General features: G+C 36.3%; 1 protein-coding gene across 2 annotated transcripts; it reads right to left on the bottom strand.

Moving 5' to 3' along the window:
- Positions 1-275: 275 nt before the first annotated feature.
- O-fut1 (O-fucosyltransferase 1) lies at positions 276-17,753 on the bottom strand. Of its 2 annotated transcripts, XM_019052306.2 has the most exons (8): positions 17,289-17,753; positions 10,529-10,644; positions 9,956-10,079; positions 8,954-9,145; positions 8,235-8,407; positions 6,329-6,565; positions 4,204-4,411; positions 276-1,883 (listed from the first exon to the last, which is right to left on the bottom strand). In XM_019052306.2, exons 1-7 carry the CDS (start codon positions 17,413-17,415, stop codon positions 4,214-4,216), a joined length of 1,167 nt encoding a protein of 388 aa, XP_018907851.2. In that variant the 5' UTR covers positions 17,416-17,753; the 3' UTR covers positions 276-1,883; positions 4,204-4,213. The 2 variants fall into 2 exon arrangements, 1 of the variants encoding a protein (XP_018907851.2); XR_011899681.1 differs by lacking the exons at positions 276-1,883; positions 4,204-4,411; positions 6,329-6,565; ... (1 more) ...; positions 8,954-9,145; positions 17,289-17,753 and adding an exon at positions 13,863-15,427 and having other exon boundaries at positions 10,060-10,079.
- Between the last annotated feature and the right edge of the window lie 60 nt (positions 17,754-17,813).

Genomic DNA, 17,813 nt, shown 5'->3' with positions numbered 1-17,813 from the left:
GTGTATTTCGTAAATTAAAAAATATGACTCTTCAAATTTTCTTCAATTTTTCCATTCGGCACTGCCAGGTTTGACTATGTATCTTAGGGACACACCTTCTTGCTGACTTACATGATTACGAATCATTTCTAACAAAGTTATTGATGAATAAGGAGCTTGAGCTAAAATTTTGCTGATAAAAATAGCCGACCACTACCTAACAAATAGTTATTTGTGGTTATTACCTCTTCATTATGCGAGTGATGATCCAAAAGATTGAACAGAAAAAACATGGGTTACTTAGTAAAAAAATTTAATGGTGCTAAAGAATTGAGTATAATAAAATGAAATATCACATAAATTATGGTTGCATGGAAATTTACACATGGTCTCGTGAAATGGACAAAGAGAATGAAAACATAAAAAGTCGAAAAGCATAAAAAATAAAAACATTCGTCATTTTAATTTTCTTTGATAGAAAAATCAAACTAGTAATACTTGAAGGCAATTAAAGAAAATGTTTCAAGTTTTAAAAATTTAAAGGAGTTTCCACATAAAGGTCTTTCATGAATTATGCCATGCTGAAGTTAAGGATATTAGACCTGCTCCTTTGTTGTGCATATTCAAACATTAAAAAATACTGGTCTTGAGCATAGCATCATAATACAAAATACCGACAACGAATTTATGGGATGTACAACTTTGAATTGCGATCCTTCCTGGATTGCTCATTGGAAAATATTTTATACACAAAAAAAAGTACCTGATTAAACGAATTTTATTTAAAGTTCCGAACCTCTTTGGGAAGTTCTGTTCTGGTTTGTCTCATCAATCACCAACACCAATGGTCACTGTTGTTACCAGATTCGACCAATCAAATCCGTTGGTTTTTGTAGGTCGAACCTTTTTTATAACCACCTCACGAGGTGGTACCAAAATCACGCACCAACGTTGCGATTCGTTCGTCACCAAATCAGAAGTTCCGAACTCAAATGGAATAGCAGCTCGGCAGTTCAGGCACAAAAGTAGTATCGTACCTCTAAATAAAATTCGCTTATTGAGGAACTGATTGAGAAAAATACACCACAGATTTGTAGACAAGGAATTAGAAACAGACTGACAAGAACCAAGGTGAATGAAACTAAGCTATACTCTTACCGCATTCAACAAAACACAAAGTTGCTTTGGTTTTGCTTCAGTCTTGGCAAGAAGTTTGGCCCATGTGAAAACGCAGACCAATGAAAATCGAAAATTGAAAAATATTTGAGCTTTCTGCCAAGACAGAAAATAAACCAATGCGAATGAACGTTTTGTTGATTTTGGCTTCATTGTAAGAACTAAGACCATACCTTACTTTCCCTTACCTTGGCAAGAACCACTGCCAGGGCTTGACTGGCTTAGTAGAAAATGTGGTCCTGAGTACTTTCCTTCCTTTTTCATTATTGATACAACTGGATAATTATAGGGATATCTTTTTATCGTGATTTTTGTGGTTTTACCTTAGCATTCCGAATCCTTACTCCCGAGTCATATGCATTGTAACATGAGAGCTTCATTTGATTCATCAAAGAGCCTCTTATGTCATCTGCGCCTCAGATGACCCTGTTCAGCCCTGAACATTATCATGGTCCGGGCAGTTCTTATGATTACAAGTGCACAATAGCATAACTTTTGTTCCTGGTGGTTCAAATACATGGCCAAAAAGTACATTGGGCAGTGGGCACATACAAAAAACAAATGAATATCAGAAAGACTTACGAGATCAATGCAAAAAAAAAAAAATTCTTGCTTACTCTTTTTGCTGAGTATTCTGAGGGGTGTAGTGCAAGAAAAGTCAGTGCGAAATGTTTGAAGGAACAATGAAGCTTGAGCAGTCACAACTAAGACACTATGATACTGGAAACCTGGAAAATAAGATAATGAGAACAATTACAACGGCGATAAAAAAATTGTGATTTCCTTGTCAATATTATGTTAAATGAAAAACGCACCAGGCTGCAAAAGCGCTTTTAATAGATGAAAAACGTTAAAACATGCTTTACTGGACAAGTCCTCCTATTTTCGTTTGTAAGTTTAAGGGTTGTCGCAAAAAGGATTGGGGATGCATGATGTAGGATTCGCAGTTTTGAGAGATTGAAGAAAAATATCATTACACAGTTTTAATAAGGCTCTAGACAACATAATTACAGCTCTAATGCAACCTTTTTGGGATTTCCTGCTCAAAAATTTGCTGAGACATAGCATGTAAAAGTTATCTTCTTGCGCAGCTACCAGTGAGATTTTCAGAATGAGAAGGGTACCCACAGCACACTCACAACCAACTTAAATACTGCCTTTAAAATAGCTAAGGACCAAAATTTCATGAATAATCAGTGAGTCACAGGGCTTATGCATAATATAACTGATGGTCATTTTGAATAAATCTGCCATTAAGGCTGCTTTTTAAGTATTTAATGGCAGTAGACGGATGCGCCGGGATAGGAGAATTTTGTCTCTGGCTTTCTTCAGGGAAAAATGTGTGCCAATAGAGAATGTTTCTCTCATTATTACATATTTTACAGTACACAATTTTCATCTCTTAACATGTAAAAGTTTGAAGTAAGAAACAGTATGCATGAGATCGACTGAAAAATATTCTCTTTCAACCATTCACAGATTCATCACAAAATATGCTAGGAGGCTGTGGGATCTGACTGATTCTGTGCCACCAGTGATCAACTCATTAAGAATTGCAGCAGTTCCCATGGTGGCTTGTTTTAGCAAGACACATTTTTGACCAGAGTTCTCAGGTCATAACTACATTTTATTTTGTGCGATGGTGTTTTCACTTGAGGATTCATTTGCAACTCAGCTTTTTTTCCAGAGAGAAGACATCATTGAGAGTTAGTAACATGGCATGAAGGAAAAAAAAGGCTTTCTTGAGTCATAGAGTTATAATTGGACCACGTTAAGCAGAGAGGAACCAAGCCACATCAGCTATTGCCAAATTGAATTGGCAGTTTAATTTTCTACATGAAAATGGCTGTGCGGATTTTTGTGCCAATACCAGCGAATTTTCTGCATGGTAAAAAACAAATTCCTTAAAATTTTTAAAAGAATCCTCACAAACGTTCTATTGTAAAAAATTGAATTGCCCAGTTAGATTTCGCAATAGCTGATGCGGCTTGGTTCCTTTCTGCTAAACGCAGTTCTATTATGCTGTCAAAGCTCTGTTGAACAAGCATGTCAAATTTTTTTCTCTCTCTCTCAAAAGTGCAAATGTTGCTTTAGCTGTTGGGACACCCTGCTTATTATACTTTTTGTAAGGAAAGCTGCAAAATATTTTGCAGAGCATTTTTAGGAGAGAATCTCGATTCCAGTAATTTGCCTCTCAGGAAAGAATTTTGCTTGGTATTAACATTGACTGAACGTCCAAAACTGACCCGTCCTTTTTCTAAAGATGACTGTAACTACAAAAATAATAGATTAATTTTAAAGTTTAGAGGCAAATTCAGTTGAAGTTATTTGGGGATTCATTTGTAAGATGGAAATTTTAAGGAGAACTTAAAAATGCTGCCACATGGACAAGAATTAGTGGAAGTACTCCAAAAAATCAGGCACTGCAGAATTCATATTTCTGATGATTAGTTACCTAGGTAACACATTAGAATACGACCGGATAGTTAGAGAGCTTTAATACCACTCTTGCGGCCACTACCTACTTACATAGGAGACTCTTACTGAGAAAACAGACATCAAACTATGGTGCGTTGTTGCCAAAGTTGAGATAGATGCATTCATTTGGCTAATGGTAGTATAAAAACAACCCTCGATGGGCGCAATTTTTAGATGCTCAGATGATGCAATGTGTTTCATGACTTCGCCTTAAAATCAGCTGAGAATTTGTGGCAACATATGTTCAGTCTTATAGCACTTTAGTTACCCAACCGTAATTTTGTTTTTACAGCTTTCTTTCAATCGCAGACTTTGGCTTGAAATCAGCTGATAATATGTAGGCATGGGTGAGGACCTCTGACACCTCACTTACCAGCCGCAAATATGTCTTCCCTGCAGCTGTCTTTTAGAAGTTCACCCGAATTCGTTTAAAGTTTTCAAATTTTCAAAAAAAGGCATAGCGAGCACTGAGGATTGAACGTCGCTTAGCATTATAAGGGAGAAAGATTTAAACAATGCAAAATACATTCATTTGATACTAGAGGAAAATAAAAAAGTTTAATGAGTTACCGAGAGAATTTCATAGTTCATCATGTGTGGTTGATTTTAATCTATCTGGAGGAAAGGCCCAAAATGATGACGGAAAGCCTCTAGCATCTCTTTCTCGCTTGACAAAAGCTGTGAACGATGAAATGCAGTTACCAATGAACTGATTTGATCTACCTAAAATTGCTAGATCCAGATGAGGATTGTTATGATCTAGCTTTGCAAAAGTTAACTGAAAAATAAAAAAAAAATTAAATTAAGTTAAATTTGTTACAATGAAGGTTAAAAGTTGCAATAAAGAAAAGAGGGTTACTTACATAGGCTAAAAATGTACCTAGCCCGGATTGTACGAAACATTGTGGGCTAATAGTACTAGTTGAAAGAGGCTTATCCCTAGTTAGTTTTTTGCAGGAGCCCCAGGTCAACAGCATTGCCATTTTGTAAAGCCGTAACCTTCAAACATCCATAACTTTCACGAAAATGCAGTTACAAAGCTCGTATTTATACCCAAAAACGCAGAAAATTACTCTCTATCGACCTCTCTGCAACAGCAATAGTGCCTGATCATGTGCATATCAAGATCAATGAATCCAGGTCTCTTGCCAAAACTGCTCTTCAGATCACTTGGGTGATTCGGTAGCTTGCAATTTCAGAATCTCGTTTTTGTCGGGCACTACTGCCGTTGCAGAGAGGATAGAAGATACTGTTGATTCGATAAATCAACAGTACTAACTACAGAGTGAGGCTGCATGTATTTGGCTGGATGTGATTAAATGAGTAGTACATTTTTTTTGTAATTGCGGTGGTGGTTTTCTTGAAAACTGGCAATTCCACATCTACATAAATTCCTGCGGAAATTGAGAAATGTGAGCACCATGTCGAAAATGGTCAGTTTAGGTTGAAATCTGTAGCTGGACATAATTGAGTGATACTTTAAATTGTGTTCGCAGCGGTGCTTTTCATTGAAAACCAGCAACTCCGCCGCAACGTAAATTCCTAAAAATCATATCAAAGTTTCAAAAAAGCAGAAGACATGAATTGACTTTTCAAATTTTGTATAGTTTAGGCGTTTTGCTTCAACACAGAATCGCAAAACGCACTGGAACGAGCGTCAAAGTAGGGTGTTAGACATGTTGTCAAATTTTTAAATCCCTTAATTCGTACTCCTTAGGACTCTCAGAAAAGTACAGCATATCAATGGATGTGGCATTGAACAAGCAATAATTCCGACAGGTTTTTATTCAATCCCCACAAACTGCAAATGCTCTTTTAGGCGGTAACGTGATTTTGAATAATTATGAACATTAAAAATATGGCCAAAACGTGGCAAAAGTGGACTAAAATTAAAAAATCTTCTGCATAGGTCAATAGAGCGTAATTTTCTGCTTTTTTGGGTATAAATACGAGCTCTGTTATTGCATTTTAGCGAAAGTTATGGATGTTTGAAGGTTGCGACTTTACAAAATTGCAACGTTATTTCCCTAGGGCTCCTGCAAAAACCCAACTAAGGATGAGCCTCTCTCAACTAGTACTAATAGCCCACAAAGTTTCGTACTTTCCGGACTAGGTAAATTTTTCGACTACATGAATATCCCTCTGTGATTTTTTTTTCCTAATGATAGATGATTCCTCCATGTGATACTCAGTTGAAGAAGGTTCCAGTAGAGGGGTTCATAATAGTCCCGGTGCGCTCGTTTCTCAGAGCAACGACTATTTGAACTAACAGCAGGATGGCTGAGACCATTGCTACCTACTTGTCTAGATGAGATAGTTTGGAGGGACAAACTTGCCCATGCATTATGAGCCCTTTTTTCACAACTCTCATCAATTCCTTTTTTCCCTATGATTAATTTTCGTTTTCAGGCACATCCTCTGCCTAATCCATACTAACATATACTTTCCTGAGGAGCTTCGATACAGAAACAGACTATAAAAGGATGATTAATAAAGTTTTTCACATTTTGAGATGCAAGTGGGAACATTCCTGTGAAATTCTTGGAACACTTGAGAGATTTCCTGTTTAAAATAGTTTCTCTTTTCTTAAATTCTTCACAAAATGTTGGAAAAATTTCTGAGCAAGCATTGTTTTGAATTCTACAAAGAAGAACACATTTACACTACTAATTAAACAGAATGAGGCATAACTTACATTCGTACTCTTGAAGGCAGTCTTAAGGTCTTCAATCATATGATTACTATCAGACGATACAAAAATAGAGGCAACATCTTTCATAGTACGATAGACGCGCTTTAGTTGTTTTATGATAATGTCTTTACTGGGTAAACACATTTCTTTTGTTGCAGGTCCATACTGGCCTCGATAACCTAGGCACTGGGCTGCAGCAAACAGCATTGGACTTTGAGGGATATGTTCACAAGCACGTACCTGTAAGGAAAAGAAGAAAATAGTTTACTAGGGACATGTTAAATATAGGGTCTCTCAAGTTCTTTGCTAAATAATCAGGCAATCAAAATTTTTCTTCCACTAACTTTCGATAGGCAGGCAGATTTATGCGATTGAACATTAATTGTACATCTAATTCGGACAGATTTAACTGCGATCTAACTGCATTTCATGTTTTCTAATTTTCTCCCGAAGTTAATGTTTTTGGCAAAAAGCCAATCAACATGATGCCTTGAAACTTGCTGTAAATTTCTCCTGGCTTACAAGGAATATTGACAGTGAAATTACAACAATGCCTATCTTGGTTTGCGGTGTTGCAGACTTCCTGCTACACTTCATTTTCTGGGAATCTACTCAACATCATTTCTTGAAAACTTGGGTGATTTTACTTCTCTGTGTGGAAAATATCCTGCAAAAATTTCAGGAAATAGTGTTTGTTTGGTTTCTATTCAAAAAAAAAAAAAAAAAAAAGAGTAGAGAATTTAAAAAACTTCAACCTAAATACACATTTATGCAATTTAACCGTCGATATACTCATGAAATCTTGAGTCAGTGCGTGAAGTACTTTTCCATTGAAAAAATGAGACATAAAAGGAAATTAGACAACATCTTATGTAGTCAAGCTTATTTTAGTTAAGTTGGTTAATGCAGCTGTTGATAAAAATTGGAAAAAAAAATTATGATAACTTGAGGGAGCTGATAACTGGTTATATTTGTTGCTTCGTGGTCAAGAATTGCAACACTTTGATTTTGAATTCCACTCAGAATTTAAATAGCAACAAGATAGACGATTCAGTTCTGACTTTACACTAAAAAATAGTATATATCATGGTCTGCTGTAAATAGGGGCATACTACATGAGCATATTCCAAAAAGTCAGCTACCATTCCATTTTGTCACAGATGAACCATTCTCTCGATTTTTCGGAAAAGATTTTTTCGATTTTTTTGTGCAGTTTTCCATCAGCGAAAGACCCCCTGAAGTTTCAAAATCTGTGCCACGTGTTGTTGATTTGCTTTAAATACAATATATTTGAGGAGATGTTGCAACATAACAATGTGACCTTCCACATCCTTCATTCCTAAATTACGTCTTACATTTTTACTTCACTCTCCTGCAAAGCAACAAAATTGTGAACTCGCCAATGGTGACAAAAAAGATTTTAAACATCCACTTGTATCTTCCCATTTCCAGTCTTAAGCATGGGTTAGAGTAAAAAAAAAAAAAAAAAAAATCAGTTAGGTACCTGAAAATTACATTTTCTGTGGGTAGTTTTTATACTTGAAATACCTGTCCAAATCGCAGAATAAAGCCCAACTGTTTTCCCATTCTGTTTCTTGCCACCAGCCAACGACTTTACCCATTTCACAGAATGAGCAACTGTGTTATCAGGGTGTAACACATTCACCCCACGCACGACCACAGGTGCTTATTTGTAAAAGTCATCTTTCAAACTGTTCCTCTTTTTGCCTTGCTATGTGTTCATTTCTTTATAGTTTGTACACCCTTTCATTTTTGTCAAATGCACGTCATAAGTGAAACCAGTCAGACTTGTAGTCAAAACCACTCTTCACGCATGTTGTAAAAAAGAGGGTGAGAATGTTCAGAACAAAAAGTGTTAAAAAGTACGATTATGTATCAACATACGCACCCAATCGATACCATTTCGCAAGTGAAGTCCTATGAAACCGCCTTTTGGTAAAGAATTCTTGATAAAGTTTGTAGCTTTTCTATCGACTGTTTCACTCCATTTTAGATATTTATGGAGTCTACGATTTTCTTCTTGCACAGGAAAACTTGCTGGTGCACCGGTAAAAGCAATCACTGAAAAAATGATGCAACTTTGAAAATTCTAGGTTCTTTGATATATTAAACCAGTAGTCCTTAAACATTTGAGCTTGCAAGCCTCTTTAGATAGTTACTCCTTCTTTCTGTTTTATTCCTCTCTTATGAAAAAAAGAGCTAATTTACATTACTTGATGATGCCCAGTAAAACTTATGATTTTGTAATGACTTGCTAAACAAATCAGTACACCTAGAGTAATGGGAGGGATGTACTTGCATGGTGTTCATGGGTTTGATTTTTTGGGCTCAATTGATTAAATTATAGGCAAATTCCAAATTTCAATTTATTCTCAATACCTTTTTTCTCAAACCTGATTGGATGAAACGTCTGGCAGTACGATCCAAAACAAGAAAAAAAATATTGGATCAAAAGTAGGCTAGAAGGTTGCATGAAAAAGCTATCATCCTTCAGTTGACCTGAAATTACCTAGTACAACAGTAATAATGCCTGAATATTTATCATTTTCGTTCGAAGTTTAATAATTTTTCCATATGAATGTACGTCCCAGCAAACATGAATCTTACCTGGCCATACAACGCCATCATACTTGTTTTTCCATTTTTCAACCGTGTCAGGTGAGTGGTACACATCATAGTGAAGAGGGCCATAAAATTCAGAGCCTACAAAATCAATATTGAATGTGTCCCAGAACGGACCGAATGGATTTCCATCTTTGGCATCGCAGGACGTTTCACCTCGTGGTTGATAACAGAAAGCTGAAAATCATTCAACACAGTTGATAATATAGTGTCATCATGTCTTGGATCTTGTTTGTTAAAGTGAAAACAATTGAAAAGCAGGGTACACTGACCATTATAAGAGCACATGGTCTTCACTGAACTTGTCTTGCTCCAGAGGTATGAAAGTTTACGGATCATAGATCTCAGTGTGTGAAGTAAGATTTTTTAAAAAGGGATTTTTGTCTGGTTAATTGGAAAAATAGGCTTAAAATTTTCGATGAAAGCCATTTGCTAATACTTAGAAAAATTAGGAGTGGGTGGCTAGATACATTTTTGAGCCATTGACTGGCAAGAGCTGTATTCGAATCCAATATTTTGAGCTCTAAAAATCCAGCATTAAAACTATAAATAGCATGTCGTCAAAATAATTTGTTTTTCTAACTGAGACCTTTGAGCCATGGTACATGACCGCTAACCGGCAAAGGGATCTTGGTTTGTATAAATTCAAGATAAGCAATAAGTTATTGCAATAAGAGGAAGAAGGAGCATTCTTTGAACATTCTGAAAAACGAATGCCAAAAAATGTCAAAATCGTAACTGGATTTTTACTAAGTTTGAAGTACAAAACACGCAGTTCAGAGGAAAATGTACTGGAAATTCCAATTTTCTTGGTTGATTGAACAAAATTCCTAGATTATGATGCATCTTTACACTTCTTCCTGCCATAACAATAAATAAAACCAAACTAAAATTTTTGAAAGTGTCTTTAGACAGGGGCAGATAAAATAAACAGCCTCGGTTACATCAAAAAATACCAAAATATTGTTGATGAGATCAAAGTCTTACAAATTCGTTTTTCTGGCGGCCAAATGGTTGGAGCAAGACTCTTCATAAATTCTTCCATCAGAATCACCCTGTGAAACTCCGATAATGCATCGACTTTAAAGTATGTGTCAAATGGCACTTGTATCTGTAAACGAGAAAAATAAAAATGGTTAAAATAACAAGAGCAAATCTACGAGTGAGCATCCAAAATTAGATGAATGCATGGGTGTGAATGCTTTTGCTTGCATGCCATCTCTCACTACTGACGACAGTTTTTGAAAACCCCAAAATTAGCACACAATTTTATTCTTTCTGGGATACTTACTTCCCTTTGCATCAGAGTCATCTCACTCAGATATATGAGACGGCCCTTGCTATTGGTAGCCTTAGGATTGATAGAATTTTCAGAGAATGTTGTGCCTATCTATATGAATTTTAAATCTGCTTCCTTCCATATGGATCAGACTATCTTTGTTTGGGGTTTCATCAGTAATGCAGCTGAACAGGTGTGCTGAATTCGTATTTTTCAAAACCAAAATTGGCTAGAAAAAGATTATCTACTCGGAGACTGATATTTGGAAATTTCACACTTACAGATCGAGACTCTCCATAACGATATTCAACCCAAGGGGGTAACACCAGGGTTCGATTGATGCCTTTGGCAAAACCAAGTGCTCCAAGAAAATGGTCTGCTTGATTGCCGAACCTTCCTGTAAAACATAAATAGAAATCCAAATTTAGTTATTTATTTATAGAAAAAATATGGAGACCTAAGAGACTGAACAAGGAATAGATATGAAGATTCTTTTTCGAATGAAATGCTGTCTCTTCCATAGGAAATCTTAGAAATATTGAAAATTGTTGTCGGCGTTGCATTCCTTCTGTTGAGACTTTTTATTTTGATTTAAGTATTTAGATGCAAATGATATACGTCGACAAGAAATGAAATTTTTAATCAGAGCATTCATTTTTTGTTCATAGAGGAGTAATCCCACCTACTCGACACACTCTGTCATTTGAGGAGGAATTAACACAGATTCTCTTGCAAATAACATGTAAATCTCTGCAGTTAAGGGTGCCTCATTGCTTGGAGATAGATTTCAATTCATTGGCAACACCACCTGATGGTTGATGACATTATTACCTCTAGGGTAATGTCAGCAATCGGTAATCAGATGCGTAGCCGAAGGAACAGGGGGGGGGGGGGGGGGGGAGAGATGCCTTGCATGACTGGAAAGTTTTCTAAAAAAAATATGATTATTTGTGACTATCAGGAATTAAATACTTTCAGAATACTCAGTGAAACATTTCCGGCTAGGTACGCCACTGCTGGTGGCTAACTGGTGAATATGAAAAAATATGATGCGGGTCAATTTGGCAACATGTTATTATTTTATAATACTACAAACAAATTTCGAAAAGTCTTAAGATTCCTGAATCTAGCTCAAAAAGAGCAGGATCTTGATTTGGGTACACCCAGCCATCATTGACTCCCCGCAAGCTCATCTTATGATGATTTTTGCTACGAAGTGCACTGTAACTAAGATAATATTATTTTGATAGATACTAGTAAACTCTTTAGGCAGGCCAACTATCAGTGACGAAAAAGGGTTGGATCGAAACAACTTGGAGCTCATTTCTTTTTTTAAGGAAATTTTTGCCACTTCCAGAGGCATTTTTATTTACGTATTTTTTTCTGACAGGGTATTTTTTTTTTTCTTTCTTCTTTCTTCTACTTGGAAAAAGGTAATTTTATTGGCAGAGCAAATTACATTGAGTATGAAAGAAAGAAAAAAAACCCTTCACTTTCCCACTTCTGGATTTTTTGCGTAAAATTACTGAGCTCTGGCTTATTATGTAAGACTTCTACATACAACTTCCAAACTTGTAGAATTTACCAGTTTCCTAGTTTTTTTTTTTTTTTACCAATTATTTAGGCGTAGGTATGTGCTACAAAAAAGCATGGAGACAAATGCTCTGAATAAAGGAGAAATAAAATGTAATACTTAAATGTGTAAATTCCAGTTGACATTTATTTCCAAACATCACCAAGAAGCTAGCAAAGGAAAATTCCTCCAAGAAATTCTTTAATTATTAAAACATGACAGGTAATGAAATTTTAAGACTACAAATTGGTACTTAATGATTTTAGTATCTTATTTTTTGATATGGGAGTTGACAAGTAAATTTTCATTAATGGAAAATGAAGACATGACAACCATTCAGGGAGGGTACAGACTAAAACGCAAGATTTTGCATCGATTTAACAAAAAACAAATTGAAAGGTAAAAGAACAGATCAAACTAAAAGATTGAGTAACAGAGGGCAATACGGTTTTACCAGATATGAGATTAAAGAAAAAAGTGCAGAGTAAGTAATCATTTAATTTTAAATAAAGTTGATACTACTAGTTGGTGCAGTATTGCCAGCTATTCAATTGTTATTCTATGGTGCATTGATGATGAATATTTGGATTGCATTTTGCAAAACGGAACCAAGGGCATCCAAATGTTGCTAGGATTATGCAACTTACATTCTTTGCAATATACTTAATAAAGTCATACAAAAAATTAAATTTACAAAGGTAATTTTCATCCTGAATTCATAGTTTGTTGGGAGTAAAGATAAAACTTGTTTAGATGATCAGTTTATATTTGTGTCGCAGGCAAATAGTAAAATTAGGCATTTTGTCAAATGCCTAGGCAAATAGTCAAATATTCTAACTTAGATTGAAATTCTGCTTCTTTTCCTAATTTTTGACAAAATAATTAATTTCTCCTGTAAGACAAAATTTCAGTAAAAATTTGCATCGCACAATAGTATTTTAAACCGTTTTTAGCTCCTGCACAGACACTTATCTGGAAATTTTCAGTATGTCATAAAATACAGAATTTTTAGGATTTCATCATTTAAAAATATGAGAATAAAGAGGAAGAGACAAGAGAATTCGTAGGTTTGATGAGTTATTTTTCCAAAAAATATTGAAAACTTGCGAGCTCCTCGCCATAAATTCAAAAAATTGTATAGACCGTCAAAATTTAACTATCTGCCTAGGCATTTGACAAAATGCCTGATTTCACTAATTGCCTGCGACATTTGCAAGGTAAAAAAAGTTGCACAATCTTAGTGACATTGAAATATTCTTGGTTCCTTTTCACAAAATGCAATCAATGTATTAATCTTCAATACTGGGTTTCCGTTTTTATCAATTTTTAATTCTTAAGAGAACTCTAGGAGCTCAAGTGAAAAACTTCCGAAAAGTACTAACCAAACTAAGTATAATGATAACAATGATTCAGGCAGTGATCTACCTCAATCCGATCTAACTATCAGTTTGACGAATGAAAAGACATACTTTAGTTACTTTTTGTCAATGCAGTAATTATAGAGAAGACTTTCATAAAAAGGAGTCAACTGGGTCATAAAAGAGGCTGATTTTCTTCTGAGGTATTGTAATATAACAATAATCTATAATAATCACAGATATAGCTATGATAGCAGCCCTTCTTTTGTTTTTATTGTATCCTCAAGGAGCAGACCGTGGATAGCCTTATACACATTACTCCAAATTAGAAAAACAAAGATAGGACAGCATTTGATGCTTATTCTTCTGCAATTTCTACGAGAAAGTGATCGTTGACTACTTTTGTAGAAACATCATGATTTTTGAAACATTGAGCCACAAATTGAAAGTTTTAAATGTGAGGAAAACTTATCTGGACTGAAATTTTTTTGGGAAAATGACTTCTCAGCAGTAACGATTGTTGGAAATTGATGACACTGTTTTTCCTCCACTTAAATCCACTAAGACAATTCATTCTGGATGGGCAGTCTTCAAATGCAGGCAAATGGATAAAAATTAGTGTTACTAAGCTGCAACTGCTGTCACAGATTCATCTGAGTTAGATTTTATTACCGCAGTACCTACCTAAAATTTGTCTTGACAATCAATCTAAAGTGGCAACTGCAGGCTGAGAATCTTCAAAAAACATTGTGAAATGACATATTTTGAACAGGTCTGAAACATTTGTGCAAGTTTGCTGGTGTCTATGATGCTTGAATCATGGATACAATCGAACAAGATCACTTGCTGACGCAGGTAGGTTAGAGATAGGACAGCGCCCAGACTCCTTGAGCACCCGAGCAATGCATAAATAACAGAACACATAACCAGAGACAGGCAACACAGTGTCTGTTTTACGTGGACCGAGACATATAGGACATTTGCCTGCAAAAGTTTGCGCTTCTTCACTAAGTGCAGGATATGGTGGGACTGGATTTGTAGACAATGTTTTATGAGGGTGCTCACTGAACCACCACTGTAAGAACTGTACAAAAAAGGCACCGACTTCTATGGAATGACTGAATACTTCCGCAACAGCTTTTTGGCAGAATTTCAACGGACTGAGCTCACGACTTCGGAATGCACGCCAGCAGTTTGTCCAGTCAAAGTTGGAAGCTGCTTCTTCTGGCTTACTAATTAAAGTAACATTTGCGAGTCGCAACAACACTGAGTGATTTTGGGAAAGGCCAGAGATGTATGTCAAGTACGATAATAAGGAGATGCTTTCTGCGCACAGCTGGATAGACCGAAGCAGTTCTACGGTTATCTTTGTTCCTGCTTCACTGCTGTTTGATGAGGATTCCAGCTGGCTGTGTACATAATATGTGTCCATTTTTCGCCTTGCATACTGCAAAAAAACCTCAAAAAATAGAGATGCTAAAATTTGCTTCCAACTAAGGTTTCTATCATTCGACTGATAAGCTGAGACTCTTTCCAAATTGTAGAATGATTCAGAAAATGTGGCATTATACTTCTTCAAGTAATGTAACTGAAGTAAAAGTTCAAAAACTAAGAAGTTTTCGTCAAACTTTTCATACACCCAGCCAAGGAGATCAGGGTACCTTGATGAAAGATACAGAGCAAATTGTTTTAAGCCAGGGTGAAGAGTTCTTGCCAGAGTTTCTTGTGCAATTATTTCAAAGATAGATGGTTTTATAAATGATGTAGCAGTGACATGTGCTGCATTTGCTGCCATGGTCTGAAAAGTGTCCTTCTCTCTGAAATGGTTTTGATGACATCCAATAAAGATACACGAAAACTCCTTCCGCTTACGTTTCACTCATTGGTTCAACTTCCCTCTCCACAACTATAACACTAAGTAACTGACTTAAAGGTGTGATCAATAGGCAGTTCTCAGTTTCACAATTGATGCAAAATGAGTAAATGTTTCATAAAACTCAGTACAACATACAAGTGCTGATTTAAACGGGTTGGAGGTATACAAAATCATTCTGTAGATTTAGTGAAGTCTCTGAATCACAGCACAGGTACACATTGAGTGGTTTAAGAGCTGAAAAAACTTTAGGTTGGCTTGATACATTGAAGTACTGTTAAAGTTAAACCAATTATTATCATTGTATTTGGACTTGACTAGACATTAGCGCTTGATGACTTGACTGGACTAACCCATACTAACCATAACCTAAAAAGTTTTGTAAACAAAGCTATTTACAGGGTTGACTAGTTTCCATCACCAGTCTGTTAGCAGCTGCCAAATTAGCTAAGTTTCTATTTCTATTTATTCAAATTTCTATTTTTTTAGTGATTGGGAAGAAACTGAGAAAGAGCCAGTGTCAACAAATTGAAATTGTTTTCGCACAAATTCAAAAAAGGCCTTTTCATTTTAAAAAAAACCCCTTCTCCTCTTAAAATTTCCCCAGTTATGATTTTTTTTTGCTCTGTGCCTACAATTTAACTTGACTTTGTGAAGCACTTACAATTTTTCACACTGATGCAAGCCAGCCTACCTATCAGTAAAACCTATCTCAGGGCATTTCCATATGGGCGCACCGCTGACAGCCTTGATTGAGAAGTTTCTGAACCTTAAGGGTTCCCTTTTTGGGATGAATAAAAATACTACCTGGACATCCAGTTTATAAAACCCATCTCAGGGCCTTTCCATTTTCGCATGTAATCCATGTGTGCATTGTCCCCCTTTGTCGCCCCCTGATTAAGATGTTTCTGTGCCTAATTGTTTCCCCTTTAGGATGATTTGTCAAGCTCTCTGACGTTGTCAACCTGGCATGGGATATATCACATCAATAAGGTCAAAAATCTTGGCAGATTTTGTATTAAATTAAGGATATTAGCCCCTGCGCATGAACCTAAAGAATCATTTACTTAAACCCAAAAAATTGAGAAAATTCAGAGAAATGAAAGCAGAATCCTATTTTAAAAAAAACCTGGCAATCGATAGAGTAGTTGATTTCTGTATCGAGTGCAAGGTTTTGTCTCAGACAGGATACTGCTTTCATTCCTCTGAATTTTGCCAATTTTTTGGTTTAAAATAATTATGTAGGCTCATGTGCAGGGGCTTCACCCTTTAAAGGAATAGAAATTCAAAATCTGCTGAGATTCTTTACCCTTTTTTTTTTACTTCAAATATCCCTTGAGGGATAATCCTGCACTTTACGTCCCTAATCAAGCCAGCCCCAGGTAACTGTTGTTTGAGACCATCAAACTCGGGTCACCTGGCCAGGAACCGAACTTCCCAATCATGGAGCAAGCGCGAAAACCACTACACCACAGGAGGCCGACCTAATCAATAGGATATAAAGCATGACAGTTTGACCACCTGACGTTCAACCACGCGACCACAACCCAGAGCTTGATGAATCACTTGCGGCAGCTACATGTAATATCACCCAGACGTCCGATTCAGTCGTATCTTTGTCCTTTGTGAGGAGCTAATGTTGGAGACGTTGCCAACGAGAATAGAGACGCAGTAACTATGTTCCTGTGAAGTCATGCCAGTAGATGAAACTTGACCGCGGTTTAACATGTGTTTGGGTGGGAGAATGCCTGACGCGTGTTTCTTTCGTGCCGATATTTTCTAGGGGGTTGATCTAATGCAAGGATTCATAAGGACCTTTTCGAAAGAAAATGAAATTTCACTTAAAAAAACTAACTATCCCATTTGCAACATTGTCAAATAACTGATAATTGAGGAAATGACAGCGTAATACCGAAAATCGTTACTCCTCTCAGATTCAAACGCACCGCTCACCCAACTTTGCCTGATCGAGGGCCACTCTGATTGGTCCACGCAGCGACTGCCTCACTCATCAATGCACCGATGACCTGGAGATGCTTGTTGTTCTCCGTAAATATCTACTAGCTTGACATCACAAAACTGACTAGTTACAGACTCTTCATTCTTATAGGCAACGTTGGAGATTTACATGAGATTTAAGTGTTCAGTGGCTCAAAAGTTAATGGCCAACCGAGTAAAATGCTGACGGAATCAGACAGAAAAAGCCTACAGTATGAGGTAATGTAAAAAAATCTTACCCATGCAAGGACAGTACATCAGGTAGCCGTTTTCATCGATGGTAACATTGGAGGCCGTACTCAGCCTGATGATCAGAAAGAAGACAATAGTCTTGCAGTATCTGGCTGAAGCTGAAATAGTCACCATTTTCTGCTCATCTGTTCCACGAATTAGAAAAATGAGAAAAACACGTGAAAATCGGGCTGCTCACTTGATGGAGGAATTGGTCGTGCAAACTTATACATTAATACAACGAAGAGGCACAAGCTAAACCGGCAATCCACAGTTTAATTTTCCATGACTTGTTGAATACTTATAATAATAATACTTGGAAACTAAATGGGTAATTCCATATGAAAATTCAGGAACCGGCATGGAAGTTCGAAAAAGCACAATAACCACAACAACAATCGCATGTTATCAGACAATTGGCCGGAAATTAAACGTTGCCAAAGTGACAGGAAATCACGTTGCAATCTACACAGTCATTTCATATTGAAACAAAATTAAGAAAATCATGAATCAATCATCATTGATTGATAAAT

This window comes from Bemisia tabaci, chromosome 4, assembly GCF_918797505.1.
Source record: "Bemisia tabaci chromosome 4, PGI_BMITA_v3".
Classification (NCBI taxonomy): domain Eukaryota; kingdom Metazoa; phylum Arthropoda; class Insecta; order Hemiptera; family Aleyrodidae; genus Bemisia; species Bemisia tabaci.
Note: the sequence above shows the minus strand (reverse complement) of the source record. Positions and strands in the feature narration are given on the sequence as shown.

Excerpts from the sequence above, each read along its gene's own strand:
- O-fut1 (XM_019052306.2), bottom strand. The coding sequence starts at position 17,415 with ATGGTGACTATTTCAGCTTCAGCCAGATACTGCAAGACTATTGTCTTC. Across the intron at positions 10,080-10,528 it reads GTTATGGAGAGTCTCGATCT|ATACAAGTGCCATTTGACAC; the intron begins GTAAGTGTGAAA and ends TCTCGTTTACAG. Across the intron at positions 8,408-8,953 it reads TGATGGCGTTGTATGGCCAG|TGATTGCTTTTACCGGTGCA; the intron begins GTAAGATTCATG and ends TCATTTTTTCAG.